Genomic DNA, 25,880 nt, shown 5'->3' on the forward strand with positions numbered 1-25,880 from the left:
AAATGGCCCTAATGGCAACTGGGGCACGTCGTCACACCAGTTCGTCTCTAAAGCTATACTTCTCAGTCATCTCATAATCACTCTCCTTTTACTCTTCACATGAGACCGCACAGGAGAACTGATGACATCACACTCGCGCTTTGCATGGCTTTTTTGTGTCCGTTTTTTATACTTTTCATGTTCCTTGTTGTCTGGAATGCTGATTTGATGCACTATTGACTAGCAGGTGTACATCATCGCTCAATAATTTAGTTTCATCGCCGTGCGACGTACTGCAGACAAAAACTAAAACTTAACAAGCAGCTGAGGGAATTAACTGTGGCGCGATTCAATGAATCTTGCATTTGCGCAGTGAAAGTTCGAGGTGCCTCACCAGAAGAGGAGTAGGGCACACACTCAACTTGAAATAAAGACGTGCTACCATTTTGACTTTCTATGTCTGCGCACTTTTGATAAATTCTGCAGCGCCAAATCATTACGCTTTGTAAAAAATCCAACCAAAGTCATTGACGTGTGCTGGTAGGTGCAATTTGATTACTTCAATTATTCTCCTTTAGAGTCTTCTCCATTGGAACAGTGCCAAAACGTCCTCATGATGCTACCATTTGGATGTCCTAAACGCGGCGCATTGCTTCTCGGCTATGCCGTCTGGGCGCTTGGCCTTGGGTTGATATGTGCATCAACGTGCACCAGGTACCGCCTAGGAGGAGTATCCAGGATTCATTGGTACGTCTGCTGTAACAACTGCAACGATCCCGATACAAGCTGCGATAGTCGCACTTACCAAGGAGGATCTGATGAATACTACTGTGGTAACTGCGGCAAACCTACCGGTGGTGGGTTTAGGGGCTCAACTTTCCCATGCTCAAGCTGTAAAAAGCAAGAGGCTTGTGAAAAAAGATGCAACAAAGTGGCCCTTGGCATACTAGACATACCGGGTCTATGCTGGGCATGGCAAGGCTGCTTTAAAGGTTGTTGCGGTAGAGTCCGTCGCGGGAGGCGAGCGCTTTGCCGCGCCTGGCGATATGATCCGGATGCCGCTCCAGACACGTTTTGCGGAGACGGAATATGTACTAACCCTGAAGAAACCGAAACGTCTTGTCGGCTTGACTGTTCAAAAAGTTGTGAAGCTGGGGGCCGATAGAGCACAGTAGCTCGCGCCGCGCCGGCCTGGGAGAACCTGTGCTTTGCATGTGTTTCTTGTGTTGTCATTGTCTTGTGCTGTGCTATTGGTTGCATTGATCGGTTCAAAAAACGAATTTTGCTTTCGTTGTCTGTGCGCACGCAAACGTCGACGTCACATAACGTCACGCACTCCGTTAGCGTGCGCGGAAGAAAAGCAAATGTCTCAATCGCCAAAGAAAGGAGGAAAGGTTGCCGTTCGCTCTGTTGTCGATTCAACGAACACGACAACGACCACTCCATTGGACTATTCTTTTAAAGACTTGTGCCATATCGCGGGTACGCCACGCTAGTGTTTTGCTATCTTCTTGTCTCCATGGTAACGAATTGAAGATTTGACCGAAGAGGAGCCGCGAAACGGTCCAAAACCACACTCAATCACAAACGTAGTCTTTTTCCCAAAGCCTTTCGCTAGTCTAGTCGAACGAATTTAGGTAGAAGTGGCGAAAAGTACCGAAGAAAGAGAACCGGCTGCGCACGCGCAAGCAGTCGTGAAAAAATATAAGACAAACGCCTTGCGGTTGAATAACAACGCTCTAACAGAAATAGTGGGATTTTTTGAAGTCACCTCTACCATTCTCTGCCAACCTGAATGTCTCTCTTGGGTTGATCTCTCCTTCAATCGTCTCAAAACTATTGATCCTGTAAGATTAATAATTTTAGAATATATTAATCGTAGTTTATCTTCGTGAAGGTTTTTGTTGAATTGACTGAGCTCAAAGTCTTGTATTTGCATGGAAACGAAATCGACAAAATACTTGAAGTGGATAAACTGAGTCAACTTCCAAAACTCAAATCACTCACTCTCCACGGAAATCCAATCGAAACGGGAAATCGCGAAGCGTACAAGCAATACGTCGTCGCCACCGTTCCCCAACTGAAAACGTTCGATTTCAGCGGAATCACGAAATCAGATAGAGCCACAGCATCAAGACGCCTCCTAATGAAGACAAGCAAAGCCTAGAGAAAAGTAGTCACATGGGCATTCCCCCCTTCCTACACTGCATTACGTTTTCATGATATGCATACATATAATAAATTGTTTGATAGACGCATCCTGTAGAGATCTCTTTCTCAAGGAGCATTGCACATAAATACAAATATTTCCACAGGGTTGTAATGATGTATATATATACTGTATAATAAGTATTGCTACTAATCCCGGGCATATTTTTTTCAGGAAGCATTCCATTATAAAAGGGACGAATAAATTGTGCATAAATGATACACGTTTTTCCCTTCCCCAACGCCTATTATAGTACACACCCCGCTGCACAAAGAAAAGATAACTAACAAACTATAAATGTGCGGTTCTTCCATTGGGCTGCAACGCGGCTCTTTCGTCAACCTCTTCGTCATCTTCATCATCATCATCATCATTTCCGTTTCCCTTTGTATCATCGTTCCCATCTGCATCGTTGTTCTCTTCCAGACGCGTCATAAGAAGGTCGTCCATTCCGGTTGGAGGCGACGGTTCCTTGGCGACGAGCTTCTGAAAATAAGGCAAGTCCCAAAACCCAATATTAAAATCCTTGAACGCGTGCAGCATGAACACGCCAAGGATAATGATCCCAAAGCCGCACAACAACCCGAGAAACTTCTTCGCGTCCAACTTGCTCCACTCCTGAAACAGAATCGCCGACGCGATAATGGTGAACGTGGTAAACATGACGTAATAGATGGGCGTCACCATGGACGTATTAAAAATGTCCAACGCCTTATTCAGGTAATTCATCTGCGTCACGGCGCAAGCGACGACGCCGCAGAGAAAGAGCCACGTGAGCGGATTGGACACTTGGCTGTGATCGCTCGGATTATTGGACAACGTCTCCTTGATCGCCACGCCTAGTCCCTTGCAGAACATCACGGATAGGGAACCGATTAGAGAACAGATGGTTATATATATTAGCAAATTATCTTTCCCGTGTTTTGGACCGTAGTGAAAGATGAGTACGAGCGAGAAGACGAGAGCACCGACAGCGTAAACAATGAAAACTAAACAAAAATAATCAATTAAAATTTTTAATTAAATTAAATTTTTTCGAACCCGGATTTTGAATTTGATCGGCGATTTTCTGCAATTTATCGACGGTCTGTTCCTCGGGCGCGCTAATGACGATCATCGTCGAGCCGAGAAGGCAGAGCAGACAGCCGATCTTTCCGTACAAATTCAAGCGCTCCTTGAGAAGTATCGACGCGAGAACGGCGCTCACGATCACGCTCAGCGCGCCCAGTGGCGTGACGAGAATCGCCGGCGCGAAAGCGTACGCCGAAAAGTTCGCCACTTCGCCGACGATCACTGTAGGAAAACGTCTGGGGGCGTTGGGAAAAGGGTAAAGGGGGGCTCACTCGTTGTCATTCCCGTCCACCATAGCCATTCTCTTAGATAGGCAAAGCCTCCGCTTCCTATAAATGGACTCTTTCGTTATACTTCCGCCTCGTTTGTTTTTTTTACCCGCTCTGTTGGTTGCGTTGCGTGATACTCGTAGTAGGCCCTTCTTTTTGACGATGAAACTCACGCCGATGAAGATGGTTGAACTTAGAGCGAGGCTAAGACCGATCCAGAAGTCTCTGTTCGACGTGGGCGAGATCGTCGGGGGCATCGTTGTGTTTGCGGTCATCTAATAGGAGCCTTTCGGGCGTTCGTGTGCGACGGAAAGACTCTCTGGAAGCGAACGAACTCAACAAAGCCAACTCTAAAATGACGTCAGGGGAAAGCTGTCCCGGATAGACGATGGACGAGAAAAGAAGGAAGAGGAAGCGAAAGAGCAAAAGTCGACCGGTTACGGACGTTTGCAGCAAGAGATCTCACGTCGACAGTCACCTGATAGCTAGATTTCATACTGTTCATAAAGAAATGGATCGTTTGCGCGGAGAAGAGGAGGACAGCAGTTTGACTAATCTGAAAAAAGAATTAGAAGAACTGGGTGGCATAAAAGAGTATCAGAACGCATCAGAACGCGGAAGAAAGCGAAAACAAAATTTCGACTCGTCGAAATGGGTTAAAAATTATTTGAAAAGAGAATTTACAGCAGAAAAGAAGAGAGAAGGCAAACTAAGACTACTCGACGTCGGTGCATTAGAACTGAATTATCAAAAGGAAAAAAAATGGATCGACTGCACGTCGATCGATCTTCATCCACCGCCCCAAAAGAGGGCTATAGTGGAACGCGATTTTCTCACGATGAACGAAGAAGTGGACGGTTATTTTGACGTCGTCGTTTTGAATTTGGTGATCAATTTCGAGGGAGATTCGGAAAAGCGCGGGAAAATGTTGCAAACTGCCGCGAATCTTCTCTCGCTCGATGGCTATCTTTTCGTTTCTCTTCCCAAGGCGTGCATTCTTAATTCGAGATATGTGACTCATTCTCACTTCTGTTCGATTTTGACGTCGCTTGGGTTTGATCTGGAAAGTCATCACTTCAGCACGAAATTGGCATTCTATACATTCAGAAAGAGAAAATCACATGCAAGTCAATCTTTTCCGAAAAAGCTACTACAAAAAGGAAGTCAAAAGAACAATTTCGCGATCACGCTACTTCCGACACAAGGTAAAATACAATAAAAAGTACACAAATATTTACAAAATTAATTAAATAAAGATATGATACTAGTGATTCGTCCATTTGACGTTCATTCTAAAAGAATTAATATTAATTAACCCCTTGGTCTAAATGCTATATCTAAGACTTACGTAGATCATTTGCCTTCCCAATCTACCGTCATTTGCCAGTGCCGCCGCCGCCCCTGTTGTGGTTGCCCTTGCCGTCACAGTCTCCGTTGCTTTTGCTCTTATTGCAACTTCCGGATCACGAGTTTTTGATTATTGAAACCCGAAAAAAACAAAAAATCGTTATAAACACGGAAACGTAAGGCCGTAAGGCCGATTTACAGTATAGTCGCGTAGGAGGATTTATAGTAGTAATGTCGAACGAGTTTATATAAATCTAGCTGTACTGTAATAATTTTATTATTATTGGTATCCCCGTGGACTCTAAGCTTTTCTATCCTTCTGCCTATCTAGATCCTGATTTCTATCTATCCTAGTGGTCTGCTAGCTTCCTATCTACCTTAGCTTCCTGCTTCCTAGCTTCCTCCCGCTTTAAATTATTAAAATTATTATAATTAGAAAAATTAATTAATTAATTAATTAATTGTAATTAACAAGGTCCCTTCTCCCCTTTATTTTAATTGCTCGATGATCGTACCTGAAAATTTAAAGGGAGTCTTCCTACAGTGAGCCGTAGTTTTCTAATGAAAAAGCGCATAGTATATTTGAATGTAAATCCAATCCCCAGGTACAGTACTTGCAAGGTTCCAGGGGAGATGGAGTCGCGTTGCAGCCGGCCATCTCCTGGGATGTCCTTGATCCCTTTCCTTGATCCGTCTTCTTGGCGGGGCATGGGCAACTACAAGAAATATATTAATAAGTGTGAGGAATTATTGGCTTATTTAAATACCTGGCAAAGACGGCATTTTTACCGTCTGACGTCAGAAGGCTTTTGAGCAGCGCGCGCTCAGTCCCATTAGTATCCTTACCAGGATAGTGGCAGTAAATGCGCCAGGCCTTTGCGTCTCCGCCTTGCGCTTCATCAATTAATTATTCATCTTAAATTGAAAGTTTTTTTTTGATAAGTGATGTGAAGTATAGCAATACTTACGTCACAGCCTAGTGAGACTGCAAAAATAGCGATTCTCACCGGGATTGACGGTCTGTCATACGCAGACAATTATCTAGGGGAGAACATTGGGACCAAGTACAAAAACTGAATGTACTTACCTGCATCTGCTGTATGACAGCAATAGCCATCGGTGGGCTCAAAAACCACACTAAGCAAAAATTAATTACTAAAATTAGTTAAACGCTGTTAATTACCTAACGACCGTTGTACGGAAGTCTTTGTCTTCTTCTTGATGCGGTCGCGCTCACGCCAAAATTCCACACTGCAATAGTAGTAAATACTTTATTCATTACAATAAAATTTAGATTGTTACCCCAGTTGAACCTTGACAGATTATTCTTAGCCTCGTACCCAGGGCTCTTTCTTTGTTCCGTAAAGGAGATAGAGCCTGGGTACGAGGCTAAGGCCTTCCGAGGCAGAGCTCGTTGCAACGTCGGCTTTAGCCTCTACGAAAGCAACATGGTAAATAAATAAAGAAACAAAATTTGCTATTAATTAATTAATTAATTAATTAATTAAATTAGAGTACACTACATTATCTAAATAAACTAGGCCATATTACAGTACCTGCTAACCAAACTAGATTACCTTCACCTTCCATTGCCCTAGCCTCACTAAATATATCCTCATTGAGAAGAGATCTGCTTTAAAATAGACAGGGAAAGGGAACCAACATACGGGGAAAGAGCGAACGTGCTGAAAAAAATTATCATTACCGTACCCACCGGGGAAAGGAAAACAAACAAGCCCATTCACCTCGTTGTACCACCGGGAAAGGGAATTGGCGCACCGTGCACCATATCGTATTAATTAAATAATTAATTAATTACGAAAACTACCAGTACCCACCGCCGGGGAAAGGGAAACAAACCCACCGTGTATATCGTACACCGCCGGGGAAGGGAATTGGTGCACCGTGCACCATACGTACGCAGACCGGTCTACGATTAAGTACAAGTACCCACCGTGGATCGCACCGCCAGGGAAGGGAATGGGTGCACCCCTGCATCACACCGTGCCGAAAAACTACCTGTTATCTATACCGTACCCCGTTTACCCCGCTAACTAAGTTATAGAGGCAATTTATTATTAAACGTATTACAGTAGCTGGAAAGTGTACCGCCTTTCCCCCCTTACTAATACCGTCGTGAACTACCGCTAACAGTACCTCAACCCCTTGCTCCCCAACACAGAACAAACACAAAAATACGCCACATACACTGTAGTACAGCTAATTTCCTAAAAGACGGATTAGCTATGTGGTTTAAATAATTAAACAATGAAGACTTAGAGTACCTTGGAAATCCATTGACCTAAAAGACGGATCACATATGTGGTTTAAACAATTAAAAATTCATTGACCTAAAATACAAATTATCTCTCCACTTTAAACAATTAAAACCCAGAATACCTCGTAATCCATTGACTATCTACGCTAAAAGACGGATTAGGTATGTGGTTTAGACAATAGAGTACCGATAAATAATCCATTGACCTAAAAGACGGATTACCTACGTGGTTTAATTAAAACCTAGTGTACCTCGTAAATCCATTGATCTAAAAGACGGATTTTTGTGTGGTTTAATTAAACAATTACAGTACCTCGTAAATCCATTGACCTAAAAGACGGATTAATTGTGTGGTTTAATTAAAACCTAAAGTACCTCGTAAATCCATTGACCTAAACCTATCTACGCTAAAAGACGGATTATTCATGCAGTTTAAACAGTTAAAAACCTAGAGTACCTCGTAATCCATTGACTAAACCTATCTACGCTAAAAGACGGATTATTCATGTGGTTTAAACAGTTAAAACCTAGAGTACCTCGTAATCCATTGACCTAAACCTATCTACGCTAAAAGACGGATTAACTATGTGGTTTAAATAATTAAAACCTAGAGTACCTCGCAATCCATTGACCTAGAAATTCCTATATTCTAATCAACCTAGATTACCTCAGAAATCCATTGAAAATGGTCTAATGTGGGTGGCGGCTGCCAGCTACATGTTAAGGATCAGGCCTAACTACACTATAACCTATCTCCTGCTCTCTCACCTAAGAGCAAATTGGGAACCGCCCTACCTACTGACAGCCGCCCTAAACCTTAATGCAAGGGATGCGTGGACCCGTGCATGACTATCGTAGTTATGCATACGCAAGGGTAGCTGCGCGCCGGCGCAGATCAATAATGCAATCCCCACTACGTTCTCTGCCACGCACATAATTGATTGATTTTGATTAGTTGTATTTAATATCGATTTTTGATATTGATATTAGTATAAAATCTACAAAACTATTTCACGGAGGCGTACATGCGTGCGGGGTCAAATATATATTTCATAGGCGTACATGTGGTAAGAGTGTGAAGGATTAAGCATCACGCTGTTAACCGCCGCCGTCAGACACACGAGCCCCCTCCCGCCCCCTGTGCGCTAGACTCGGGCCCTCCGACAGCGGCAACCTGCCATCCGCTTAGATGTGACTGTGACAGAGAACCCCGCCCTTATTAGTACGCCTACACCACCGGGACCCGTACATTACGTACAAAACCTTATTATGACGAGCCTTCCCTTGCTACCTCTTCGTCTACGTCATCTTCGTCTACTTCCGCTTCGGCCGCGTGCCCAGAGTTTGACAGCTGTCGAAACACGAGACTTAATTTTACACCTCTAATGACGTGGGCGATGACCTTACCAGCGACGAGCGACGAAGATGCGGAGTCCAGCGTGCCGGTCATTCGCACTGCGCAACGACCTACGAAGGAACTACTACTCGGGGATCAGTGGAGGGAAATACGCGAGACTTACCAGCGCGCTCGCCACGCGCTCGTTCTTCCTCGATTTGTCGCGGGGCGCAGTCTTTCGCAAAAGACTGCTGGGACACACTGCAAGAGAGAAGATCGAGCGCGCAATTAGCAAGGAAAAATATCGCGATCTAGCTCACTTACCGGTCGGCTCCGCTGTCCCGGCCCGCTTTTTTCATCGTTTGCTTCGAAGGCGCCCGCCTCGCGGCGGTAAGCGCCCTTTTCTCGGCTGCCCCGCCGAGGAAGTAGCGTTGTTGCGTGGTCCCTGCGCGGACGGACCATTCGTTCCGGTCCGCGCTTCAGCCGAGAATGACGCTCAGATCGAGAGGTCTGCGATATGAACGAATCAGAGATGGTGTGAATTCACGTGCAACAGTGTTTGTGTACACTCACGTGATGGCGAATTCGCCGTTCGCCCGGTCTGCATCCGCTGCAATCGACGCAGCGTTCGCCGATAGAGAGTCGCTATCGCCGATTCTCGAGCCGAGAGCCCGGTTTCGTCGGTTCTCGAGCCCAGACGAGGTCGCAGACGTAGTTATCACAAATAACGGAATTAGAAACCGCGTGAACTTTGACGTGTGAAAACTAATCAGAGTGATCGCGTGCTCGCGCGCTCACTCGTGCGCGGCATCCACGCAATCGCTACTTTGCAATTGGTTGTTGCAGCGCGTTTCGACCGAAATCGCGCGCGGCGCGCGAGCAGAGAACGGTTCAGAACCGCGTTTTCGTTGCTACGTGTCGCGCACTGACAGACGTGGACACCAATCATACAAAGAAGTGTGAGATCTCGTGCCAAGTCGCACGAACAAACGACACAAATAAGACCATGTAAGGAAGTGTGAAATTTTCGTGGGGGAGAAACCCACACGTGCCAAGCGCGCGGTACATACTGGACATGTTCATTTAGCGTGCGGTACGCTATTTTTCGTTTGATTTTGTCTACGAAATCGCTGAAATTTCCAACATATAACACTGCGTCACGAATCTAGAGCTACTAGGTACGAGTTTGGTAAAGTAAATTGGTAATTGGGCCCCGTTCGAGGAACTTGTCCAAAAATCGAAACCCAAAGCTCTCCCCGTCCTCCAGACTCGTTCAAAGGCACACTTGATTCGGGAAGCACCGCACCGACGTGTCAGTTCAATCGGAGGGATACGCTTTTTATCTGGCTCGTGTGTAGAGAAAAGAAATTAATTAATAATCCTGTAGCAAGGACTCAATATGTCATGACAGCTTGGGTTTATACAGAATGAGCCAAAGGAAAGGTATGTCGCTTTTTCGGTAAAATAAAACGATCCTGAAGTTCTTTCTTCTAAATTCTTGAAAACCACACACAATAACGTTGCCACGCGTCATGGAGGGAGGGGAAGCACTCACATATTTACAGTTGATTAAGTTTGGGTGTAATAAGCATAGACTTGATTTTGAGCAACGCCTCGGCAGCCGTAGGTCGCTCACTCGGCTCAAAATCAAGCAAACCTTTTACAAGTACGTCGTACTGAGGCGGGAGTCGTTCTCCGGGACCTCGGCTGGTCTGGACGAACGAGAGAGGAGGCAGCTGACTGGAATCGTATCCGGCTTGGTCGATGCTGCCGCCAAATGGAGATCCATGATTGCACATTTCATAGCACAGAACGCCAACGGCCCACACGCTCTGCTTCGAATAGTCCACAGAACGGCCTCGTCCTGTTCGAGCGTTGTGGATCTCGGGAGCGAGATGAGCCGGATTTCCGCCTTTGCTCACCCCTTGTAGAAAAAAGGAAATAAATAAATAAATAAATAAATAAATAAATAAATAAATAAATAGATAAATAATCGCGTCGACTTTTCTTCTCTGGATCATACCTGGAGTGAGAGGCATTTTCATGTCAATGTCGAGTTGTATGGCGTGACCGAAGTCGCAGATTTTCACCGTGCCGTCGTCAGACACGAGAACATTGTCGAGCTTGAGATCCCTGTGAACGACGCTGTGAGAAGATAGGAAATCGACGCCAGTCAACAATTGATGCGTCCAGCTCAGAATCTCACTCGACTAAAGACAAAGAAAAAAGATCTATAAACGCCATTACGTAGCGTTATCATATATGCCTTTATTCCTCCGCTTGAACTCTTTTTCGAGACGCAGTCGCCTAGGGAGTTCGGCTGGTATTCCATGACCATAAAGAGGGACATGGATCGAGCGAATGACTGGCTGTCTGGCGGAAGTTTGAACTGCTTCGGATCGAGGCGATCGTAGAAGAAAGCGTACAAATTGACGATGTTGCGATGCTTGGGCAGACTAGCCAAAACCTGATACTCGTTCTCGTATTCAAGACGAACCTAGGACAAAATTAAATACAAATACTTTTTCTATCAATTTACCTTTGACATTGTCTCGTGCTTGAGAGCGTTGAAGATGGTTTTGAGTGCGTACTTTCGGTTGAGATCTCCCAATTCGGAGCGCGTGCATTGGACGAGATGAACGGCGCCGTCGCAGCCGCAATTCACTAATTTCAACTATAAAAGAACTCAGTGGGGGAAAAAGACTTCTCGTGCCATAATCATATGACATACGACGTCATAGTCTTCTGCTTTTGTAGTGAACAGAATCGTCATGTCGAGCATCATTCGCTCGAGCTCTCTGACGCGATCTTCCGACGACTCATTTTCAAAATTAGATCGACCCTAGACAAAAAAATTATATGGAATAATAATTAATTAATTCGCGCGCACCTGCCGCTGATTTGACACGTCACGTGTCCTAGCCGCCGCCTTTGGCAGCGGTTTTTGCAATTTTGCACCGTGCAGCTCTTTTGTCAATTCCCGCTCCTTTTCCTCGAGTTTGATCATCAGCTTCTCGGTTTGACTCACCCTGACTTTCAGCTGAGCGATCTCGTCCTCGTATTGCTTAACGACGACACGCAACTTTGAATTCTCCGCTCTCTCTTCGTCCAATTTCTCCTGGAGATGCTGCGCTTTGAGAAACGACACGTGCTCGGATCTCTGCCGCGGCAATTTCTTCTCGACGATCGCCTGGACCATGTCCTCTTTCGACGTAAACCCTTCCGGACTGATACCCAAACCTCTCATCTTCGTCTTCACGTCGCGAAGCGATAAGCGCATCAAACGAGACGATAATCCATCTCCGACGTCGTCCTCGTCTTCTGCACCTGCAGAACTGAAATCATTAGAGCTTCTCTGCAATTCCTGCTGCTTTCGTTCACGCTGCATCCGAAACTCGGGTATGTGCTGAGCCAACTGGGTTATCAAATCGTCGCGAGTCGTGCATCCCTGATAGGAAACTCCCAGCCGTTCCATCAGCCCTTTGATATCCCTCGGAGGCGATCCGTCCACGTCCATGGCGAGCAATCGTTCGACATTGGCCGGTCGATTTCGACGTCTCTCCTCCTCCTTCGCTCGTCTCTCCTGCTCTCGTTCGATTTCCCGAAGTCTTTTCGATTTTTCCGCCTCCTCTCGTCGCAATCGTTCCTGTCGTTCGATTTCCTCGCGTCGCGCGCGCTCTTCGCGCTCGTCGCGCTCCTGCTTCTCCTGCTCGAGTTTCTTGCGCTTGAGGTCTTCGATCTCGGCGGCGGCGAACGCCGACGAGAACAATTCGCCGAGCACGCGCGCGTGAACGCGCGCCTCCTGTTCGCGCTTTTTCTCGGCGACGACGCGCGCGAGTCGACTTTCGAATTCGCCCGACTCGAGCGCGGTGCTCCCTTCGAATTTGTACACGGCGACGCGTCCGCTCGGCAGAAAATTCAGTATGGCGTAGGCTGGAATGGCTTTGACGCCGCCCACCGCTTCGCGCACCGCTTCGTGGTTGTATCCGCGCGATATTCGCGGTATTTCGACGCGGAGAAAGGGAAAGTTCGACTTGTCTGCAAGTCGCACGAAATGTCGTTGCGTTCGACGTGCAATCGCCGACCATTCGCCTGTGAATTCGAGACACATAATGATGTTGCGTTCCCTCGCTTTCTCCACGATATCCTTCCAGCACTCATCGTTGTTAGGTAGAATGTGAAAATTTTCAGGCGTCTTTTCGCCTTCCAACTCGGATAGAAGCCGAAGAACTTCGACGAAAGGCAGCATTTCCTGGTATACGGGAACCCAATGCACTGTTATTATATCATCGTCCTGGTAATAATAAATAGAAAATTTTCAACACATCGTCCACGACCTCTATACTATTTCCCTTCTGGAAAACAAGACTAGTTTCATCACTCTAAAGCGCGTGCCCGGCTGGTCCGTTTTCCTACAAAATATTGCAACAATTACAAGACGAACCTTCATCTGCCGACTGTCCTTTGTCTCGTCGAATCGAACCTATAAGAAAAATCACGTGCTTATGATGAAAAATTTTCTCTCTGAGCTAACTTGAAGTTCGTCCTTCTCCTGGGACATTTTCGCGTATGACAAGATGCATAACAGTCGTCTTTCCCGTAGGCAAATTGAGACCTGTCAATGTGTATATATATAAACTTATTATTATAAATGCCCAGCTAAGTGGCACCTCCGAGTGTGAGTTTATTGTGCAAAAATCGACCCAAATAAATTAGTCTCAAATGACCGGGAATCTCCGCTTTCGTCTCCGACATCCATTCTAAGAGATATAATAAAAACGTCATAAATCGAGGTTTTTAATTGGGAAAATGCGTACCCTTTGGCCAGTTCTCGTGGACGTATTTCGTTACGGCAGTGGCCGTGTCCGAAGGCGATACGACGAAATCCGATCGACTTCCCGTCGCCAGTATCAGGCGAAGGTTGATCTAAGGCGAGTACGAGTTCGAGTTTGAGCGAGGAAGCGAAGAAACAATCGAAAGGAAACCTTGTCTTCGGGTATAGCGCGAGATCGAGGAGCCGAAGGGACCCCCGTCGTCGACGTCTCTGCCATTCGTTATATACTACTGCGAGTAGCCTTCGCAAAGGCTAGTGCTGCGAATGGATGGCGTGAGTTTCGCGAGAAAGAAGACCAAACACGCGCATGCGTGCGAGACTCGATAAGTGACGTATTCGGGCGAGGCAATGACGTCACTTTCGACACTGCAGCCGGAGGCTTTGCTGAGTACTCAGTCAATGCAGAATAGAAAGATTGTGCTGTTCTGCCCGGTCGTGTCGACAGGGGGCTCTCGCTTCCGATCATGTGAAGTGGGTGTTACGCGTTGATGACATCACCAATCACGTGATAATGATGGCGTCGCATGGCCGTGAGCTGCAGCAGTAAGCAGCAGCGAGAACGAGCGATCAGTCAGTGGCGACGATGACGTCCAAGTCTCAACTACTAAAAGTAGTGATACTGGGCGACGGGGGCGTGGGAAAGTCGTCCCTAATGCAGCGATTCGTGAGCAACAAATTCGACAGCCAATCGTTCCACACGATCGGCGTCGAATTTCTCAACAAGGACGTGAGCATCGACGGCGAAGTGTACACGCTCCAAATCTGGGACACGGCCGGCCAGGAACGATTCAAGAGCCTCCGAACGCCCTTCTATCGCGGAGCCGACTGCTGTCTCCTCACGTTCGGCGTCGACGACGCGCAGAGCTTCAAGAACTTGTCGATGTGGAAAAAGGAGTTTCTCTACTACGCCGACGTGCGTGATCCGGACAATTTTCCAATCGTCGTCCTGGGAAACAAAGTCGACTTGCCAAATCGTCAGGTGTCGCACGAAGAGGCGGCCATCTGGTGTCGACACAATCACAATTCGCCTTATTTCGAAACGAGCGCCAAGGACGCCATCAACGTCGATGACGCCTTTCGAATGGCCGTCAAATTGCTCGTCAAGAATCAACAGCATTTAGACGTCAAAGGCGGATTTTCGGACACTGTCAATTTGGATAAGAAAGAGACCAATCACTCTTGTAGCTGTTAGTGCTCCTCCCCTCTCCCCTCCCCCTCAGTCTGACTGTTCTGTACCGCTGTAATTTCATTTTCCTGCAGTGTTGCCTTCACTGTCTCCTCTTGGGAGTCATAAGTGGAGGTGATTGCGGGACCTTATAGTTTTCTACTACTTATTGCTTTGTTGAGTGTTTTTCCCCCCGTTGTCTTCTACGTTCTAATAAACTGACTGCACGTACACTCACACGAAAAACTAATAAGAGCAATAATAGCCATTAATTAATTAATTAAAAGCTTACCCTTAGAGGCGTGGTCATCAAATATTCTACCTATTGTATACAGCACCTCTGCTATAAATGATGCGTTTTACATCAATTGACAAAAATACATAAGAATACAGCAAAGAAGCAAAACAAACGTAAACTGACTTATTTCATCGCTTACCATGGATTCGTGTCTGTATCAATAGCAACGCAATTATGTATCGCATAACGTAGCCGTTTCATTGCCATCTCGTCGGAGGAAAACTTGGGCAAATACAAGGTATTGGCGCACGTAGACGCCGTGGGAAGAGAATCTTCAGACGCGTCGCGACTCGTCTTCGCTATGACGATCGTCGCCGGAAGACGTTTGCGTCCCGTCACAAAACGAACGAATCGACTTCGTTCGTATGACGTAAACCTGCCCAACGCCTTCCACAGCTGTCGCACCTCTTCGGAGCTCGCAGTCGCGTCATCAAAGTAGTGACCTAAACAGAAAAAAAAGAAAAAATATCTAAAAAGGCGACCATGTGTGGAGAGAGATATCTTTACAGTGAGACTGGAGGTCGACCAATTTTACGTCGGGATCGCCGCACACGCCGATTTCCAATTCTTCCCAGCTGATTAGACTTAGTACAGCTTCGGGTACGACCGTGAGAAAACCTTCCCGCATCCACGTTATCTATAGCCGGAAAAGGAAAAAAGGAAAATCGCGGTCACGCGTTTTCCCGTTGCGCGTTTCGCTCACCTGCTCTTCGCTCTCCAATATCTTGACTTTTCGAAATAAGTCGCAGTATTCCTTTCTTTGGTGGCTAAGCACGGGCGTGTCGGAGCCGTTTTCCGCCAATTCCAACACCGATTGATCGCACAGTTCAACGCTGAAGCTCGTCGACGATTGGAGAGACACAACGTAGTCTTGCTCGTCCATTCGATCCATTTCGTCTACGCCGAACGTTTAGACATGAAAAAGGGAAAAGAAACCGATGACGTACCGATGAATTTGACTATTCTGTGGTCGACGGTGACGTAGTCTTGGGCCCACGTCACCCGAGTCCCCAGAAGTTGTTTCCACACGAAAGGGGGAAAGGAAAGAGTGAACGATTCGTCGCTGCGGAAAGCGGCACCCATCAATTTACCGATCCATCTTCAAGAAAAAAAGAGAAGGATACTCGCGCCACTAGTGGCAAACGGCTACGCTAGCTGACCTGTACAACTCCGGAGCTTGACACGACGGATTAGGAATGAATCCATCCTGATAGTCACCAGTTTGATCCTGTCCAAATAAGGAAATTTTAATTAGGTAACGCAACTAACAGCTAATGTATTTTATTTATTTCATTCTTCTCACCCTCTGATTCGCAGTCTTCACAAAAAACGGTAGTCTATCGGGAGAATTGAAATCGGGCGGACACAGTTCTTCTGCCATTTCGGACAACGAGTCCCGGAAGCCTCCTCCCTAGAAAACAAAATTTCACATACTAGAAGCGAGACAATAAATGCACGTGCCTGATCAATAATTCCCTCGCCAATAAATTTCACTTCCCACCACTGTTCAACGGACTTTCTCGGCCATCTGAACGCGAAAACAGATTCGAATATTTGCTTTTTTGAGTGACTACTCCCCTACCGGTATTGCATTGCTTCTCCCTTCTTTAGCTCATTGAAAACCTGCATAAAAACGGACACTTCAGGATTGCCGTCCATCGATTCGGCCGCCTGCACGGCGAGACGACGATCGACATTCACGACCGGCGAACGACTAAACGATCGCTTCTTCGTCTCGCTCTTTTTCAATATAGCGTGAATGAGAGGCCAACGGTGCTGCGACAAGAGCAAAAAGGAGCGCACTTGAGGACGAAGAAACGCCTGACGAAACACGGAAAAATCGACCAACGACGATCCAAAGGAAGAGACGAATGTCGAATCGGTAGCGACGGAGAACTGGTCGCATTTCGCCGTGGCCCCGGCCGCAAAGGAGTCCTCAGCAAAGGACGAATTCTCAAGAACGTGGAAGGAGAGAGGCTCCGGCATGATTGTCGTCTTATTCGACACGCCGGCGACTAGGTGAAGAATCGAGTCGATGAGTCGGCCTATGCGTTTGAGAAGAATCGATCGGAATGTGAGAGCGACGGGACCGAACGACGCTATCTTCGGATAGGCGACGAGCAAATCCGCGCTCTTCTCGAACACTTCGGGACAAATCGTCTGCTCCAACTACAAAGCAAGAAAAAAATATTTATTTATTTTTTGAGATTTAATTTTCCCCCTTACCGTTAGAGCTCCTCGCGACGGCTCGAGTTCTTTCGTTATAAATCGAGCCAATTCTTCGTCGTGCTCGAACGTCCACGCGTCGGACGGCGGATGCAGAAGCATGCACATGTAATGCCAATCGGGAACGAGCGGATACACGTCGCCCGGCTTATAGATCCCCGCCTTCTTTCTCAACGAGATGAGCATCGCCTTTCGCTTCTTCGATCGCGCCAACTTGGCGGCACTCTTACGAACGCGATCCTCCTCTTCGTCGTCCTTTCCCGTCGTCTCCACGGCAACGCCGTCGACGTCGCGATCGTCCTTCTTCTTCTGAATCGCACTGAGTGCCGTCATCGACGACAAAACGTCCGGTTCCTTGTTCGCGGGCGACAATCGCTTTGGCGTCGACGTCGTCGCCGCCGCCGTCGCCACATCGACGTCGAAGGAATCAGCAAACGGATCCTCGTGATCATCCGGAGAGGCGCCGCGCCGTCTCATCACAAAATCCGGCATCATGTCGAAGGGAAAAAACGCCGACGATCGACCGCCCTGCGGTCCTCGACGACGCGGATAGCCCATATCCGACGCGTCGGTGTACGACGGCCAATCGTCGTCCGCCGCGGCGACGACGTGAAACGTCAGACTCGTCGTCGTCGCCGGATTGAAATGATTTTCATATTTCTCGCGTTCCGCTTCGTACGGAGTGAGTCGGCGACGGCTACGGCTCGGCGACGAACGTCGTCGACGATGACGACTTCGACGACCGTAGGACATCATACGAGGTAATTCGTTCATGACGAAATCGCGTTCTTCGTCGTCGAGACCGTCCAGTTCCGGCCCGTCGTCATCCGGGCCACCGCCGCCGCCGCCGCCGCCGCCCATCATCATCATCATCATCATCATGCGATCCGGGCCGCCGCCGCGACCGCCGCGACCGCCGCGGCGACGATCGTCCCGATCCGATTTCTTCTTTTCTTCGTCGGATGACGATGAGGATTCGGATGATAGGGAATCGTCGATCATGCCCTCGTAGAACTCCATCATCATGGGATGCATGAAGTAGCGACGTTGGCGTCGCGCCGACGATCCGGAGCTGCGAAGCGAGTCGTGATAGACTTCGCGTCCGAACCGATCGCCCGTCAGCACAATGCAATTCTAATTAATAATTAAAGAACGAATATAAATATTACTTCTATATTTATCCTTATTTGTTTATTTACTTTGCACATTTTGATGAATTTGAGTCGTCGTCTTTCCGCCTCGTCGGTTTCGGTTGGCGCTGTTTTGGTTTTTTGTCGGCGCGCGTACGTGTGTTCGAGCATTTCTAGCCAGAGATGTTCTCCCCGCACGGTCTCCCAAAATCGTGCCACGTCGCTGCTGTGTCTATCCTTGTCATATTTCCTATTCCTTCGCGTCTTCTCCTCGTCGTCGTCGTCATCTTCGTCGTCCGTGACGATGAGTTCAGGCGGCATTTGACTCAGTCTCGCTTTCGCTCGTTCGTTCACTTCGGCGACGGCGTTTCTCAATTTCAATTTCGCGATATTACCCTGGGGCGATTTTCTAACGAAGCACAGGGCATCCGGCATGGGACGACCGCAAGTAAGATTATCTAAAAAAGAATCAATTGTCAAAAAAACGAGAGAAAATTATTTATCAATAACCTATAATAGAATACAGAGCCCTGAATCTAGCCAAACATTTTTCAGCGGTCGAATGATCGCTTTGAGGAAGAGCGACAGGCTGAAAAGTAAATAAAATTCAAAATTTTCTATCTTAATTTTTCTTGTCCAGTCAGTGAGCCATACCACATTGTATTTGGGTGGCAACGCAATGCTAGACAACTGGAGACCTTTAGTACGCTTCTGGTCCTCAGACGACAAAGGAGTAAGCGGAGAAAAATAGGCTTGACCCAAAACCTGCTTCGTACACTCCATCTCAGTCAAACGCGTAATTTTAAGCACCTAAGAAAATCCAATTAAATAATTTAATTAATTAATTTCATTATGATTCTTACCTCATCCTCACAGGGAACAATCAGTTTCCCGTTGATCTTCAACATCGCAACGAAATGAGTCAATTTATTCTTCGGGCACGCCGCGCCGCAGAAAATTCGATCGTAGCGCTTCTGCGTCGCGTCGAGCGCGTAGGCGTTGAAAGGCGACGACGATACGGGACACAGTTTCGGACGAAGTATCGATTCGTTGTAGAATCGACTCGCGTTGTCGCGACCGAATTCGTAGACGGATCGATTCGCTTCGACGGAGTAATTCACGCCGTCGGACCCGATGAGAAATCCCATCAAGCAGGAGAGATAGCCCGATCCGAGGCCGACGTTGAGGACGGTGAGAGCGACGTCGTCTTTCGATCGGTGCAAGTCGAATTGTTCGAGCATTCGCGCGTAGAAATGGGGCGCCGACATGTGGATTTCGCCGGCGTGAATCGCCTGGTCGGCGTAGGCGATCGATCGGCGGCTTTCTGGTACGAATAGAGCGCGATCGACGGCGCGAAACGCCTGCTCCACCTCCGCCGTCTTGATTGCGCCGATCGCGACGAGACGATTGACCAGCGCGTCGTGGTTTACGCCTGCAAATGAAGATGTTTGAGTGTATCGTTTGGATCAGAAGGCGCTAGACCGACCTGGAAAGTACGACATCGTTCCACAACCACGAGGGACTCTTTTTATTATCCGGGTCTCTGACGGAAATCGAAACAGAAAGTCGTCTAGGTGCCTTATACAAAAGTGCCGTCGTATGTATACTCGTAGGTATGCTTTTCATTCAGAATGAGTTTTAAAGCTTCTTCGTAAACAGAATTTTTTTAAAATTTTTTACACAGCTTCTACGCACGAGTGCGCAGAAACGCGCATTGTGCCTGCGTTGGTGCAGAAATGAATCTAAAGGGCCTATTTAACAATTTCAACGCCAGGTATGCGTACTCTACGTCGTGAAGCATCCTCGCCGCATTACGCTCTATAGCAAATTCGTCGTCTTCTTCTGCCTACTTCTCTTCTCGATTCTTCTCTCGTTGCGCATCGACGAAACGATTACGTGCCACTACTGCGCCGTTTTCGTACCTCTGTGGCTATGGAAAGGACTCGTCCTTGCCGGCTGCGCCACAGGAATCGCCGCCTGGTGCAAACAAAGGAAAGCGCGAGACGACCACGCCCACGCCCACAGATCAATAATTCAATCGCGATCATGTCGTGTCGTTTATTTAGAAGTCGCATCGATTCGTCGACTAAGGATTTTCGTTCGATGGTGATAAGCGCCGCTCTTCAGACGTTTCTCTTCATTTTCGAAATTTTGACGTGCGTCAAAGCGGAAGGAAGTCGCGTGACGTGGCTAACGGCTTTTTCGCCTCTCTTTTTTCTATTGGTCGCCACTCTGATCGCCTGCATTTGGGCGTGGAGAAACGATAGAAATGTCGAGGTAACGTGACGTCAAAAAATTCGAAATTTTTTGATTGCGACGTCTTTTCCTCCTCAGTTCGAAATTTTCGTTCTTTCCAACGTTCTACAGATTATCTTTCTCAGTTTGCGTCTTGATAATTTCATAAATTGGGACTGGCAAGTAAGCTAAGAAGAAATAATCAATCCCCCACTCAAAATTAGCCAATAATAAAATAGCTTGTTTTGATTCCTTTGTGGATTGAATTGTGTGTACTCGGATTTGTCATTCTCTATTTCATTATTTGGGCCTGTCTCATCTATCACAGCGACAACATTCTCCCCGAGGGCCAAAAACTGGGTCTCGTACTGGCTCTCCTCTTTACCATTGCTTACATCACAGCTATCATATTTATAGTATAGAATTTTATCTTCTATCTTTCGTAATTATCTTTACTTTTCCATTTTTAGGCTATTCTCGTTGAAAAGGTTGATAACAACGTTGACATTCCATACGCAAATGTTTTCATACCGCTTCACATTGCCTTATTTGCACTCCTGCTGACGTCATGTTTACATCGCGGAGGAAATCAATGTAAGAGACCCATTCATTATAATTTAACCAACAAATCACTTTTATTATATAGGGTGGTTTGGTATGCAGAAGAGTTTCTGCAATAGTCTATTAATTTGCTTACCGTGGTTACAAGAATACGGGAATATATCTTTTTCAGCCGAGGCAGTCGAAGAACAAGAAGAAGAAGAAAGGGAGACGTCACCGGCGCGATTAGAGGATCTAAAAATAGAAATTAAATATAGTAGTGACGTAAAAAGAAAGAAAGAAGAGACAGTCGTTCCTATAACGTCTATAGAACAGCCTGATTGAGATGATGATGATGATGATAATAATATCAAATATAATTTATTTCATTTTAGCTCGTCCCTCTGCGGCGATTTTTTAGTCATTTTTGCCCTTTCCAAATAGTCTTTGACTTTGTCTGATTTCAGTTCCGGTACGAAAGTGAACATGAACAGTTCGAATAGAATCTTGAGGATTTAATTATTTAGTTGGCGATTTCTTTTTCGTTGTTTGCTTACGTAGACGAGATGTTTGTTGGCTCTTCGATTTTGAAAGGCTTTGAAAATCTAGAAAAGTGGTTTAGTACAAACAAAATTGATGATTTATCGGCGGTTTCCTTGCCTTCGATACGCCTAGCCTGCTGTTTTTCTGACCCACGAAACTTTGCAGAACTGCTGGTATGTTCTTCATGATTCTCTCCTTTGCCGCTTCTCGCGTAGCCGCTCTTTCCTAGAGAATTGCTCTTCACATATAGCGCACTAATTGAACCATCGCTTTTCACCTCTTCGCTTCTGATTGGACGACTGGGTGCCAGCTTTCCGTTTGGCCACATAGAGTCGCGAAAATTTCGAATGTAGTAGAGAACCATTTCTTCTGACGCCAGCCACTTGACCGTCTCGCGCATGTGCCTAAAATGATAAGGAGTCGATGCAATTTTAAAATATCCGGAAAGAACGCACTTGTTTATCGATCTTCCAAAGGTGATTTGAATAAAAAGAATGAGCTGTCGTCTTAGCCACTTAAAGACTAAAAGAAATAAATGACGCAGTCGAGTGACGTCAGAACGACTCACCCCCTCGAAGTTCAAACACTTCCCTGACAAATCCATACATCGGTTCAGCGATAGAATCGTTTCTGTCTCTTCTATAGTAATATTGATTGCTGTATAGAAGATGTTATTTGCAGATGCACTCTCACCCATCAAATTCGTCTCTCTATAAATTGACAGTAATATGTGTAAATGTCTTTGTTACTACTAATCTTGCCTCTTCCATTTCATCGGACAGTTTCGTTTTAATTGACTCGACAAAATCGCCAACAAATGGAATACTAATCGCAGATCTAATAGCGAATGATCACGGACTGCAAAAGAAGTCACTTGCCTTTTAATTGCTTCGGCGAGAAAGAACTTTTTCGGCGCAGGAGACTTTGAACTATCGTGATTCAATGCAGCAAGCCAACTAAGCAAAACTATCAATACTACGTACCTTCCCTTTCTGAGATACTCAGGACTTGGAATAAGAAACTGGTAGAGATCTTCACTAGACAAAACTTTCTCATCCGCTAGGAGCCCCTACGTAAACAGCACAACTAATAGAGCGTGCTTACATATGTGAATAAACTGCACTGTACCTGAACGTATTGCTCAAGCATTTGCCTCGATTTTTCTAAGTAGGCTCTGTCGCGAGAGCCAAAAAACCCAATAGAAGGCATAGGGAGTTCTTTCCCCAACGAGGGACAACACTAGAAAAATTACTCATTTTCGACTATGTATTCTAGTTTTTTTGTTCGTGCCTCCTTCAAACTTCGATGCAATTTTTCAAAGTCCCTCAAATTCCGAATTACAATCCACCCCGAAGCGCTGGGAGCAGTCGTCGCGTCATCGTCGACATCCTCCACTTCTCGATGAACGATAATTGTATAAAGAAAATTGGGTCGCCCGTGGTCAATTTCAACCTAAAAAATGGGACAGTGCACGCTAATTCGTCGCTTGTTCACTCTATTACGTTAACACTTTGAATTTGAGCTTGCCATTTGCCCAGAGTCAATACGTATTCCTCTTTGATAAGATCGCGAAAAATGATTTCGAATTTCAATTCAATGATTTCTTTACTCACTCGTTCTTTCCATGTGAAACTCCAACTCTCGAATTTCCGACTTCAACAGACTCACTTCCTCCTCCAATTGAGCAATTTCCTAAAACAAGGTCTCATAATTGAAATTTTAAAAATAATAATAACTCACCGGTGACGCAGTCATTCGACTTTTCAAAGCCTCCAATACAGACAACTGAGGCGATAATTATTAAAAACTTTCAAAAAATTCAGGACGTTTAAATTATTATAACCTTTTTTCTACATCTTCCTTTCAGAGACTCCAATTTCTTTACGTGAACGGCCTCGTCTTCCAAATCGTCTTCGTCTTCCTCGGGATCGTCCCAAGTCGGCGACAAGCTGCTCTCTCTCGGCGACGGCGACGAGTCGTAATTGTCCTTATCGGATCGTTGTTCGCTCAAGTAGCGAAAATAGTACTCGCTCGATAGAAAATCTCGATAGGCTATTTCTTCAATTAAATCATAGGCCTAATGGAAAATGAATAACGTAGAGGTTTCTATAGAAATTGAAACCTCGTCTTGGGCAGCTGTCAATACTTCTCTTCCCTATAAAGAAAAGTCCGTGTATATTAATCTTTATTGCATGTTGTCTTTTATTTACCTTTCCTCCGACCATAAATTCTTCGATGTCTCTTATGGCGCTTTCAGTGATTTCAACGTGTTCCGGAGCGCCCTGACTCAAGTAGACTTGATAGAGACCCCGTCGAACAGACAGCCGACACTGATCCTATAATAATCCACCCATCAATAAATTTATCTACAACATGAAGTGTCATCCTTTACATCGTCCGTTCTCTTCATTTCCTCAATCGTCATCCAAAACCTTCAGAATAGAAATTGTAATAATATAATATATGTCAATATAATAAATACCTCAATAGTGAGGCTGGCTTCTTTTTTCTGTCCATGTAATTTAGTAACTGTTGTCGGCCCTGTTCGTCTGTCATCAACTCAGCAAAACTAACCTAATGACCAAATGAATCGTCTTCTAAACTAGAACGCTCTCCCATTGTTACTTTTCGAATACTATGCGGCATTTCAGCAGCTTGAGAAGAGGTCTAGTGGTAAAAACAAGGTCCGAATATTTTAAATTTTACGCCATATTATTTTACAGTAAATTCTGGCCCTCCCAACTGATGAATCCGCTTCTCGCACAAATTTTTTGCAAATTGACACTAAATTGAAATTTTGACTTGGCTAATCTAACTAAAATGTTGCTCGCATTTCTACTTGATTGAGGTATCGCTTGAGATCTCTGTTTCTCAGCAATTCTCCCTTTATGTGACCCACCAAAGTGTCTCGATCTGTCAATGTTCAAGTTTTTCACCAAATCACGGTTTTCTAGCTTGAACTGACCTTCGGCTCCTATGCTCTTGGCTTGTTTTAAATTTTGAATAATAGTAGCTTGCATGATTTCAGCCAAAACATGATATCTGGCGAATAATTCTATTGATTAATTAAATAAACCCGCTACTATGGTCTCGTACCTAATTTGATTGAGATCCTCAATACTGCTACATAATTTAATTTTCTTGATAAAATCTAAAAAAGAAAACTTCTGGGAATCAACCGAAGTGAAGAAGAATATCTATTACCATCGAATGTAGCGTAATTGGCGGTGTCCTTTTGCGTCAGTTGTTCTCTATAATCCAAATGAGCAAGGAGCGTTTGATTCAGATAATCCGGATCGCAAAATGCGTCGATCGTGGGCAGCAGAACTTGATTTAAATAAAAAGCAATTTACCATCACAAGGAATTCGAATTACCTTGAGAAGCCAGCACCTCTTTCAGTACGAGTCTCATGCTTGTGCAATGAGACTCGGTCTCGGGTAAAAGAGTGCAGACCAAAATCTATTAAATGTAAAATTTAATAATTTTATTTACGGTATGTGTAAAATTGCCTCGGAGACTGTTCGAAGGAATTCGATTTCCTTAGCTGGATCGTCGACACAGGGATGAACTTGAAATCCGCGTTGATTTATCTCGTTTTTCGCCAATAACGATGAACTGAGAAAACATATTAGGAATTATCGTTAACTTCATCGAGCTGAGATCTGACTCGTCAAAATGTTCCAAATCGGAGAAGTGAACAGTGAGCTTGAGCACCAAATCCTCAGTCAGAAATTTCAACTAGTCGCACACTCTCTCAAAGATTCGATTTAGAGACGAAACGAGTACAAACCATATCAACGGATTTTAATCGTTTCGTCGCCTTTTGCACAACAATCCACGCTTCATCCCTAAAGAGGAGAATGAAAAAGCAAATTGCTACTACACTCGATAAAATTTTACATTACGACTGCTTTGAATCCTGGCTCGTCTTCGCCGATTTTTTTATACCAAGACATGACGTAATCTCTGACTGTGTTCTCGAGAACTGTTTTTGGAAAATGACTTGTTTTTCGTTCTGTCGAGCTCTCGTCGATTTCTAACCTTCTTGAATCGCTCGATCGAGAGCTCGCGAGACGATCGTCGGTCTTCCCGTCGTCGTTGGATCGGACGTGGAAGCGTTCGACAATGACGTCGCTCTCTGTGACGAAATCATTCGCTTGCAGCTCTCTTTCTTTGTTGCTGCTACCTTTGCTATGATTGCTGTGAGGGGATTTGCTGGGAGGCGAGGAAATTTCGTTCGATAGGGGCTTCGCGTTGCGACGAGAAGGATTCCGAATGCGAAGCTCGTTGCACCGACGAGCAGTCGCAATGCGACGCCTACGACGAATCGTACGATGTCTGAACGAGCTACTGCAAAAGCTAGAAGGGCTGAAACGATCGCAGCGAGAAGAAGACGACGTTGAGCTATCGACATACTGG

General features: G+C 45.8%; 8 protein-coding genes and 3 long non-coding RNA genes across 11 annotated transcripts; 4 read left to right on the forward strand and 7 right to left on the reverse strand.

Annotated features, from left to right (window-relative positions):
* Nucleotides 1-275: 275 nt before the first annotated feature.
* LOC136189257 (uncharacterized) lies at nucleotides 276-1,235 on the reverse strand. The gene is made up of 3 exons (XR_010670370.1): nucleotides 936-1,235; nucleotides 785-870; nucleotides 276-732 (listed from the first exon to the last, which is right to left on the reverse strand). It is a non-coding gene; the product is annotated as an uncharacterized lncRNA (long non-coding RNA).
* Nucleotides 1,236-1,334: 99 nt separating this feature from the next.
* On the forward strand, nucleotides 1,335-2,449 carry LOC136189971 (leucine-rich repeat-containing protein 51-like). Its single transcript, XM_065978043.1, has 4 exons — nucleotides 1,335-1,461; nucleotides 1,516-1,568; nucleotides 1,617-1,826; nucleotides 1,877-2,449. The coding sequence occupies exons 1-4, from the start codon at nucleotides 1,344-1,346 to the stop codon at nucleotides 2,144-2,146; spliced, it is 651 nt and encodes a 216-aa protein (XP_065834115.1). The 5' UTR covers nucleotides 1,335-1,343; the 3' UTR covers nucleotides 2,147-2,449.
* On the reverse strand, nucleotides 2,292-3,895 carry LOC136189907 (magnesium transporter NIPA2-like). The gene is made up of 4 exons (XM_065977957.1): nucleotides 3,638-3,895; nucleotides 3,532-3,588; nucleotides 3,230-3,481; nucleotides 2,292-3,177 (listed from the first exon to the last, which is right to left on the reverse strand). The coding sequence occupies exons 1-4, from the start codon at nucleotides 3,801-3,803 to the stop codon at nucleotides 2,480-2,482; spliced, it is 1,173 nt and encodes a 390-aa protein (XP_065834029.1). The 5' UTR covers nucleotides 3,804-3,895; the 3' UTR covers nucleotides 2,292-2,479.
* A 292-nt stretch (nucleotides 3,896-4,187) lies between these two features.
* Nucleotides 4,188-8,993, reverse strand: LOC136190035 (uncharacterized). Its single transcript, XR_010670504.1, has 11 exons — nucleotides 8,814-8,993; nucleotides 8,674-8,750; nucleotides 8,561-8,620; nucleotides 6,178-8,504; nucleotides 6,059-6,126; nucleotides 5,963-6,012; nucleotides 5,844-5,916; nucleotides 5,643-5,790; nucleotides 5,490-5,591; nucleotides 4,877-5,433; nucleotides 4,188-4,820 (listed from the first exon to the last, which is right to left on the reverse strand). It is a non-coding gene; the product is annotated as an uncharacterized lncRNA (long non-coding RNA).
* Nucleotides 8,994-9,271: 278 nt separating this feature from the next.
* Nucleotides 9,272-9,974, forward strand: LOC136190042 (uncharacterized). The gene is made up of 2 exons (XR_010670505.1): nucleotides 9,272-9,667; nucleotides 9,757-9,974. It is a non-coding gene; the product is annotated as an uncharacterized lncRNA (long non-coding RNA).
* LOC136189884 (microtubule-associated serine/threonine-protein kinase 2-like) lies at nucleotides 9,862-12,743 on the reverse strand. Its single transcript, XM_065977918.1, has 6 exons — nucleotides 11,380-12,743; nucleotides 11,221-11,331; nucleotides 11,029-11,163; nucleotides 10,756-10,986; nucleotides 10,513-10,699; nucleotides 9,862-10,413 (listed from the first exon to the last, which is right to left on the reverse strand). The coding sequence occupies exons 1-6, from the start codon at nucleotides 12,736-12,738 to the stop codon at nucleotides 10,049-10,051; spliced, it is 2,388 nt and encodes a 795-aa protein (XP_065833990.1). The 5' UTR covers nucleotides 12,739-12,743; the 3' UTR covers nucleotides 9,862-10,048.
* A 4-nt stretch (nucleotides 12,744-12,747) lies between these two features.
* Nucleotides 12,748-13,723, reverse strand: LOC136189999 (ubiquitin-like protein 3). Its single transcript, XM_065978075.1, has 5 exons — nucleotides 13,475-13,723; nucleotides 13,307-13,415; nucleotides 13,160-13,249; nucleotides 13,024-13,104; nucleotides 12,748-12,972 (listed from the first exon to the last, which is right to left on the reverse strand). The coding sequence occupies exons 1-5, from the start codon at nucleotides 13,538-13,540 to the stop codon at nucleotides 12,902-12,904; spliced, it is 417 nt and encodes a 138-aa protein (XP_065834147.1). The 5' UTR covers nucleotides 13,541-13,723; the 3' UTR covers nucleotides 12,748-12,901.
* A 100-nt stretch (nucleotides 13,724-13,823) lies between these two features.
* On the forward strand, nucleotides 13,824-14,721 carry LOC136189991 (ras-related protein Rab-9A-like). The gene has a single exon (XM_065978065.1). It carries the CDS (start codon nucleotides 13,907-13,909, stop codon nucleotides 14,513-14,515), a length of 609 nt encoding a protein of 202 aa, XP_065834137.1. The 5' UTR covers nucleotides 13,824-13,906; the 3' UTR covers nucleotides 14,516-14,721.
* A 106-nt stretch (nucleotides 14,722-14,827) lies between these two features.
* Nucleotides 14,828-19,699, reverse strand: LOC136189812 (uncharacterized). Its single transcript, XM_065977835.1, has 14 exons — nucleotides 19,629-19,699; nucleotides 19,006-19,574; nucleotides 18,797-18,952; nucleotides 18,653-18,731; nucleotides 18,212-18,600; nucleotides 17,013-18,146; nucleotides 16,369-16,955; nucleotides 16,248-16,314; nucleotides 16,090-16,197; nucleotides 15,947-16,014; nucleotides 15,734-15,885; nucleotides 15,490-15,683; nucleotides 15,294-15,423; nucleotides 14,828-15,229 (listed from the first exon to the last, which is right to left on the reverse strand). The coding sequence occupies exons 1-14, from the start codon at nucleotides 19,642-19,644 to the stop codon at nucleotides 14,922-14,924; spliced, it is 3,957 nt and encodes a 1,318-aa protein (XP_065833907.1). The 5' UTR covers nucleotides 19,645-19,699; the 3' UTR covers nucleotides 14,828-14,921.
* On the forward strand, nucleotides 19,199-21,568 carry LOC136189916 (transmembrane protein 185B-like). Its single transcript, XM_065977969.1, has 8 exons — nucleotides 19,199-19,755; nucleotides 19,827-19,916; nucleotides 19,967-20,132; nucleotides 20,207-20,419; nucleotides 20,477-20,560; nucleotides 20,617-20,793; nucleotides 20,848-20,971; nucleotides 21,024-21,568. Exons 1-8 carry the CDS (start codon nucleotides 19,742-19,744, stop codon nucleotides 21,260-21,262), a joined length of 1,107 nt encoding a protein of 368 aa, XP_065834041.1. The 5' UTR covers nucleotides 19,199-19,741; the 3' UTR covers nucleotides 21,263-21,568.
* Nucleotides 21,283-25,879, reverse strand: LOC136189830 (sorting nexin-25-like). The gene is made up of 33 exons (XM_065977859.1): nucleotides 25,648-25,879; nucleotides 25,503-25,599; nucleotides 25,362-25,446; nucleotides 25,252-25,309; nucleotides 25,129-25,199; nucleotides 24,971-25,076; nucleotides 24,836-24,920; nucleotides 24,665-24,787; nucleotides 24,557-24,611; nucleotides 24,426-24,502; nucleotides 24,300-24,373; nucleotides 24,182-24,244; nucleotides 24,086-24,127; nucleotides 23,943-24,034; nucleotides 23,853-23,892; nucleotides 23,671-23,796; nucleotides 23,583-23,615; nucleotides 23,304-23,537; nucleotides 23,201-23,245; nucleotides 23,074-23,152; nucleotides 22,963-23,015; nucleotides 22,751-22,912; nucleotides 22,589-22,699; nucleotides 22,444-22,529; nucleotides 22,339-22,389; nucleotides 22,222-22,285; nucleotides 22,154-22,170; nucleotides 22,029-22,099; nucleotides 21,916-21,982; nucleotides 21,738-21,864; nucleotides 21,578-21,685; nucleotides 21,475-21,522; nucleotides 21,283-21,423 (listed from the first exon to the last, which is right to left on the reverse strand). Exons 1-33 carry the CDS (start codon nucleotides 25,873-25,875, stop codon nucleotides 21,304-21,306), a joined length of 2,898 nt encoding a protein of 965 aa, XP_065833931.1. The 5' UTR covers nucleotides 25,876-25,879; the 3' UTR covers nucleotides 21,283-21,303.
* Nucleotide 25,880: the final 1 nt, after the last annotated feature.

The sequence above is a fragment of the Oscarella lobularis genome, chromosome 1 (genome assembly GCF_947507565.1).
Source record: "Oscarella lobularis chromosome 1, ooOscLobu1.1, whole genome shotgun sequence".
Lineage (NCBI taxonomy): Eukaryota > Metazoa > Porifera > Homoscleromorpha > Homosclerophorida > Oscarellidae > Oscarella > Oscarella lobularis.

Excerpts from the sequence above, each read along its gene's own strand:
- LOC136189971 (XM_065978043.1), top strand. The coding sequence starts at position 1,344 with ATGTCTCAATCGCCAAAGAAAGGAGGAAAGGTTGCCGTTCGCTCTGTT. Across the intron at positions 1,569-1,616 it reads AACCACACTCAATCACAAAC|GTAGAAGTGGCGAAAAGTAC; the intron begins GTAGTCTTTTTC and ends GAACGAATTTAG. Across the intron at positions 1,827-1,876 it reads GTCTCAAAACTATTGATCCT|GTTTTTGTTGAATTGACTGA; the intron begins GTAAGATTAATA and ends ATCTTCGTGAAG.
- LOC136189907 (XM_065977957.1), bottom strand. The coding sequence starts at position 3,803 with ATGACCGCAAACACAACGATGCCCCCGACGATCTCGCCCACGTCGAAC. Across the intron at positions 3,589-3,637 it reads CAACGCAACCAACAGAGCGG|GAAGCGGAGGCTTTGCCTAT; the intron begins GTAAAAAAAACA and ends GTCCATTTATAG. Across the intron at positions 3,482-3,531 it reads GTGGACGGGAATGACAACGA|TGATCGTCGGCGAAGTGGCG; the intron begins GTGAGCCCCCCT and ends GTTTTCCTACAG.
- LOC136189884 (XM_065977918.1), bottom strand. The coding sequence starts at position 12,738 with ATGCTGCCTTTCGTCGAAGTTCTTCGGCTTCTATCCGAGTTGGAAGGC. Across the intron at positions 10,987-11,028 it reads AGCACGAGACAATGTCAAAG|GTTCGTCTTGAATACGAGAA; the intron begins GTAAATTGATAG and ends ATTTTGTCCTAG. Across the intron at positions 10,700-10,755 it reads GTTCAAGCGGAGGAATAAAG|TCGAGTGAGATTCTGAGCTG; the intron begins GCATATATGATA and ends CTTTGTCTTTAG.
- LOC136189999 (XM_065978075.1), bottom strand. The coding sequence starts at position 13,540 with ATGGCAGAGACGTCGACGACGGGGGTCCCTTCGGCTCCTCGATCTCGC. Across the intron at positions 13,416-13,474 it reads GCGCTATACCCGAAGACAAG|ATCAACCTTCGCCTGATACT; the intron begins GTTTCCTTTCGA and ends TACTCGCCTTAG. Across the intron at positions 12,973-13,023 it reads AGGAGAAGGACGAACTTCAA|GTTCGATTCGACGAGACAAA; the intron begins GTTAGCTCAGAG and ends TTTTTCTTATAG.
- LOC136189991 (XM_065978065.1), top strand. The coding sequence starts at position 13,907 with ATGACGTCCAAGTCTCAACTACTAAAAGTAGTGATACTGGGCGACGGG.
- LOC136189812 (XM_065977835.1), bottom strand. Across the intron at positions 16,315-16,368 it reads GGAGAAGCAATGCAATACCG|ATGGCCGAGAAAGTCCGTTG; the intron begins GTAGGGGAGTAG and ends TTTCGCGTTCAG. Across the intron at positions 16,198-16,247 it reads GCGAGGGAATTATTGATCAG|GGAGGAGGCTTCCGGGACTC; the intron begins GCACGTGCATTT and ends TTTGTTTTCTAG.
- LOC136189916 (XM_065977969.1), top strand. Across the intron at positions 20,420-20,476 it reads GAAACGATAGAAATGTCGAG|TTCGAAATTTTCGTTCTTTC; the intron begins GTAACGTGACGT and ends TTTCCTCCTCAG. Across the intron at positions 20,972-21,023 it reads ACATCGCGGAGGAAATCAAT|GGTGGTTTGGTATGCAGAAG; the intron begins GTAAGAGACCCA and ends TTTATTATATAG.
- LOC136189830 (XM_065977859.1), bottom strand. The coding sequence starts at position 25,875 with ATGTCGATAGCTCAACGTCGTCTTCTTCTCGCTGCGATCGTTTCAGCC. Across the intron at positions 24,612-24,664 it reads CAATTACGCTACATTCGATG|ATTTTATCAAGAAAATTAAA; the intron begins GTAATAGATATT and ends TTTCTTTTTTAG. Across the intron at positions 21,686-21,737 it reads GTCCAATCAGAAGCGAAGAG|GAAAGAGCGGCTACGCGAGA; the intron begins GTGAAAAGCGAT and ends GCAATTCTCTAG.